The 5,677-nt window shown below is 42.3% G+C and overlaps 1 protein-coding gene across 1 annotated transcript in view; it reads right to left on the bottom strand.

Annotated features, from left to right (window-relative positions):
• Nucleotides 1–4,345, bottom strand: part of LTN1 (listerin E3 ubiquitin protein ligase 1) — an 86,724-nt gene extending 82,379 nt beyond the window's left edge. Inside the window, exon 1 of the mRNA XM_012657343.1 lies at nt 4,273–4,345. Coding sequence (XP_012512797.1) covers nt 4,273–4,314 — 42 coding nt within the window. The 5' untranslated portion in view covers nt 4,315–4,345. The remainder of the gene's footprint in view (nt 1–4,272) is intronic.
• Between the last annotated feature and the right edge of the window lie 1,332 nt (nt 4,346–5,677).

Here is a 5,677-nt window from a genome sequence, read left to right as displayed (position 1 = left end):
TTTGAACTGTTGAAAGAAATTAACTTATTGTCATCTAAGAGGAAAATGCTTCAGTTTGCCCACTAAGATGACATTACAACCCATCTAAATTCATCTATTTCTTATTTTTCTACAAGAATATTATCCAAAGGGTTATCCAAATGTGTGAATTCAAATTCTTCAAACCTAGCAAAATTGTGTTTGGGAAACTCATTTGACAAGGAATAATATGGCCTACTTTCTAAACTGAATTGAGTGGCCAGAAATGAAAACGATGGCCTAAATTACATTTTTTTTTTCAAACTGTAGCATTTAAGACTAATTCCAAAAAAGATTCTCTATTTTTAAACTTTATTAAAATGAACTAACATTATTCAGTTTGCCTTTCTCAATACAGGTAACCCAATAAAGAGCTACAAAGGAAGTTTGTGGATTATAATACAATTCTGAAAACTAAATATGAGATGACATTAGGATGTCAGAATTTTCTATAATCTCATTGGTAAACAGGTTTATTAAGAAACAAAATGAAAAACTATTGCCAAAAGATAAGAAGTCAAGGCTGAATTCTGAACTAACTTGAAATACCAGAGCTGACAGTGATAACTAAGGGTGGAAGAAAAGGTAACAGTTTCCAATTTAAAAGTAAAAAATTACTTTTAAATGCATTAATTGTATCTTTTATTAAATGTCTACTTTGAATTTAAAATGAAGTTACTGTTATGGTCTTTGCATGTTAGATGCTTACACCCACAGTTCAACAAAAATTAGAAACATTGATTCTATTTCTGGCATTTAAGTCTATTTCTGTCTACATTCTTTTGTGCCTGGCATCTACAAGTATTCGAGATGGCAATCCTGAGTCTGCAGTTTAAAGACTTAAACTGAGGAAGACTTACACGATCTTTCATTAGTGGCCTTAACTTTTCCCAGTCTTATCTCCTGCCACTCTTTCCTTCCCGTTTCCACTTCCCCCTTCCCTTTCCTAATTATGCTGCCATCATCCATGCTCTAGGACCAAACTGAATTGAAGGTTCTCTGAATATGTTATGCCCTTTCACAATTTGATCTTTGTATAATCTTTTTCTTTCCGCCTCAAAATCCTTCCTTCCTTTTCACTGCCTGACAAACTCCTACTCATCCTTCAAAAATACTCATGATTGCAACACTTGCCTTCCTTGGGTCAATCGCCATTCTTTTCTGTTCTCCCACCATCTTTCTGCTCACACCTGCATCATAATTCTTTAATATATCATAATATTTGCTTACTTATCTGTCTCCATCATCAAACTAATAGTTGAGGAACAGCAGACATTTGTCTATCATCTTTGAACATGTGGCATCCAGTATCAAAGTCTTCTGTAATGAATGAATGACTGCCACTGTGAAGTTCGAATCCTAATTCTACAACTTCCTGGCTATATGAGCTTAGGAAAGTTCATTTCTCTAAATCTCAGCTCCATCATCTTTAAAATGAGATAAGAATAACTAATTCATTATTTGAGTTGTCAGGATTGAACACAAGTTTTTTGTTTCGTTTTTTTGTTTTGAGATAGAGTCACACTTTGTTGCCTGGGCTAGAGTGCCCTGGTGTCAGCCTAGCTCACAGCAATCTCAAACTCTTGGGCTCCAGTGATCCTCCTGCCTCAGCCTCCCAAGTAGCTGGGACTACAGGAATGTGCCACAGTGCCCGGCTAATATTTTCTATTTTTAGTAGAGACGGGGTCTCACTCTTGCTCAGGTTGGCCTCGAACTCCTGACCTCAAGTGATCCTCCCGCCTCGGCCTCCCTCGGCTAGGATTACAGGCATGAGCAAGCACGTCCAGCTAGGATTAAACATAAGTTTTTAAACCACCATAGTAATAACTGATTCCAGTAAGATCATCAAAGGGTACTCAAACCATTAAGTGAAAGTTTGTGGGAGAACAGGACATTCACAGTCTCAAACTAGCATGTTATTTGTTATTAGCCAATGGAAAAATGTAACTTTACAATGGACACCACCTTAATCAAGTGCTTAAACTAATACCACCAATAAGGGGACAAACACAGGTATCATGTGCCCTAGTGTGATGCACTAAGATCCATCATCTATGAAGCATTACTTCTAAAAATTGTTTAACTTGAATCTAATCATGAGAAAACAATAGACAAATCTAAATTAAGCAAAATAATTAGCCCAGACTCTTCCAAATTGTCTATGTCATAAAAGACACTCCTCTCTCAACCCGCCCTCTCCCCACAAAAGGCACTGAGAAACTGTCTAGATGAAAGGAGCCTAGATGATAACTAAATAGAATACGTGATCCTTGACTGGACCGCAAATGTTTTTAAAACGGTATATCTAAAAAAAACAAAAAAATCATAGAGAACATTATTGAGATGACTACAAAATCTAAATACAAAGCCGTATACTAGATTGTAGTATTATACCAAAGTTAAAGTTTCTGCATGCTATAATTGCTCATGAGTATGTAGAAGAATGGCATTGTTTTTAGAAGATACAAGCTGAAGTATTTAGAGGTTAAGAGTCCCCATTTCTGCAACTCTCATACAGTTCAGCAAAATACATAAATTATGAGAGAGACAAAGACGTGACCAAATATTAATAATAGGTAAGTCTAGGTAAAGAATTTATGAGTTGTCACTCTAAAATTCTTGCAACTTTTCCTCATGTTAAGAAGTTTTCCACCAGGCACAGTGACTGGCGCCTGTAATCCTAGCGCTCTGAGAGGCCAAGGCAGGAAGATCACTTGAGGTCAGGAGTTTGAGACCAGCCTGAACAAGAGCAAGACCCCATCTCTACCAAAAATAGAAAAAATTAGCCAGGTGTGGTGAAGTGCACCTGTAGTCCCAGCTACTTGGGAGGCTGAGGCAGAAGGATCGCTTGAGCCCAGGAGTTTGAGGTTGCAGTGAGCTATGATAATGCCACTGCACTCTACCCTGGGCAACAGAGTGACTTTGTCTAACAAAAAGAAATTTAGTCAGGTGCAGTGGTTCATGCCTATGATCCCAGCACTTTGGGAGGCTGAGGCAGGAGGATCACTTGAAACCAGGAGTTCAAGACCAGCCTGGGCAATATAGGGAGACCCCCCCCACACACACCTCTACAAAAAGCAAACAACAAAAAAATTTAAAAAACCATTAAATGAGAATTCAAGTAATGTGCTTAGCACAAAACTTAACCCAATAAATTACTATAATTGTTGGTATTGTTATTATCTTCCAAAACAGATTAAGTGATAGATCTAAGAAAATGTGATACTGAGATCACTATAAGTAACTAGATCTGAAACAGGAAAAAAGTATTCTCATAAAATTGGACTGTGCTATAACAAATCTAGTACCACAAAAAATGCCACGATAACATTCTTAATCCTGTAGGTTTAGACAAATCCACTTCAAGGTCTTCTCGAAACAAGTACTTAGTGACCTACTTCTATATGCCAGTTCCTGTACTAGGCTTCAACGATGACAGCAGCATGTAAAAACACCTACCTTCAAAATACTTACATCCTAGTGAAGCAAGACAGTAAACTACATAGTATGTTAGAAGTCATAAATGCAATGGAGTGAAATAAGGCAGGAAAGGAGAACACAGAGTAGGAGGGGGCTACAATTTAAAACAGGCGAGCGTGGGAAACCTCACTGGGGTGTCTACAGCAAAATTTCGAACCACCTAAATGAAAAGCGTTGGGAATCTGCCAGGAAGGGCAAAGCACGGTGAAGAGGTGAGTGTGGCTGGATGGAGTGAACCAAAAGGGAGTTGAAGATGGAGCCGGATATGCAAACGAGCGCCAGGCAGACCATAAACCAAGTACACCATCCTAAGGGCTTTGGCCTTTATCCGGAGGGATGTGAGTAGCCACTGTAGCTTTTTGAGCAAAGGACGGACATGATCCAAAGTAACCTGCACACTGGGCTCACTTTAACTTCCTCCCACTCAACTCCCCTTGTTCCTAGCGCCACCCTCCCCCCACCAACCCCGCTACCATGGCCAGGTAACCTTCCCGTTTAAGCTGTCACTGAATCATTTCTCAATGAATTTCACGGGTGTGTGCTCTGCTGGGGAGGGCTCTGGCATGGCGAATCTTTTCCCTCACAATTCCCCAACCTGCTCAGAAGTCACCCAACCCGCCCTCAGGGACGCACACACAACAGAGAGGTCACATTTGACACTCAAACACACGCCTCCCCACAGCCGCGCTCCACACACCCTCCAGCCACGCGCAACGCGGAGGCAGCTGCTGCCAGGCGAGGCTTCCTGGTCGGCCGAGCCACCCCGCTACGCACCCTGAGGTTCCCCTTGGTCCGCTGCTTGTTCTTCCCGCCCATGGTCGCGGTCGCGGCCGCACTCTCTTGCAGACCCCCGGTTGACACAGCCGGGCCACAACTTCCGACCCCTCGCGCCGGAAGAGGGCTCCCTGTAATTATTTCCCCCGGCCCTCCTTTTCCGCCACCCACCCCACCCTCCTGTTGCCCCACTTCCGCTCCCGCCTCCCTCTGTGCTCCGGACCATTCGCCGCCGGAGACGTCACAATTAAAGCCGCGCCTGTCTGAGTGACGTCATTGCTGGCCAATAGGAAGCCAAGCATTGGACCCGGGGCGCCAAATCCTGTCTTTAGCGCTTTCAGAAGCTAGATTTGTTCCTTGCTTAGCGGGTAGCAAATTGGCATGAGCCATAAGAGAGGCAGTTTCACAAAGAATAGCAATAGAATGTTATGGTAGTGGGTGTGGGAAGGTAGGAAAATGTTAGACTTTTAACTGGATGCAATCATCATCATCACCTGGGCATTTGTTAGGGGAGACTCTCAGGCTCACTTTGGAACTAGTGAATCAGATTCTGCATTTTGTCAGTATTCCCAGATCTTGTTAAAATTGTGTACTGCACTAGGCAGTATTCTCTCTAAATCCCCCATTTTTCCATGTCAAAAGTGTTATGTGCAGTTTTGTAATGTAGCAGTCTCCATTAAAATTTGAGATGTGCAGATCTTAGTGGTTTTGCTTCTAAGAATCACACTACAGAAACATAAACACGTGTGCTGGTTACTGTCTCTATTGTTCACACGGTCACTCTTTTATACTCAACTCCGTGATACTGGGGCTCAGCAAACTGTCTCTTTCATTCAGCTAGCTTCCTGTTAGGTTCCATCAACAGAGAGAACTAGACGGAAATGAAGGCAGGAGGAAGAAGGGACTTGCTCCATTTTGTTAGCATCATCTCAGCAGTAGCCCTTTACCCTGCAAGGAGCAGTTCCTTTAGCTAGAAGTTGGTTTTAGTCTCCATCTTTTTTCCACAAATCACAAAATCACCTTTTTGCACTCCTCAGAGGTATCAGCAGCAGCCAGGCAGTGCTCTCCTCAGATGTCTGAGTCTTAGCTCCCTGGCCCACTCCCTGAGCTCTTAAAATAGCCAGTGGTGCTTCCCCTCATAAGTTTGAGCTCCAACACCATGGGTTCCCTTCTTTGAGTTCCAGAGGACCAGCAACAGCCAGGCGTCACCCTCTCTCATAGGCCTGAAGTGAGCTTTTCAGGGCCGTCCTCCAAGCTTCTAGGTTCTGATTACTCCAACCTCTTCTTTCCTTCCTTCCTTTCCTAGCTCTGGTAGCTGCTACCTGCAGTTATTACCTCTGTGTTACTTTTTATAATTACTTTTGACCAATTTCCCATAATAAACTCTCTCTCTCTCTCTCTCTCT

This window comes from Propithecus coquereli, unplaced genomic scaffold, assembly GCF_000956105.1.
Source record: "Propithecus coquereli isolate 6110/MARCELLA unplaced genomic scaffold, Pcoq_1.0 Scaffold54, whole genome shotgun sequence".
In the NCBI taxonomy this organism is placed as follows: domain Eukaryota; kingdom Metazoa; phylum Chordata; class Mammalia; order Primates; family Indriidae; genus Propithecus; species Propithecus coquereli.
The sequence above is the reverse complement of the archived record's forward strand: the minus strand, read 5'-3'. Positions and strand labels throughout refer to the sequence as shown.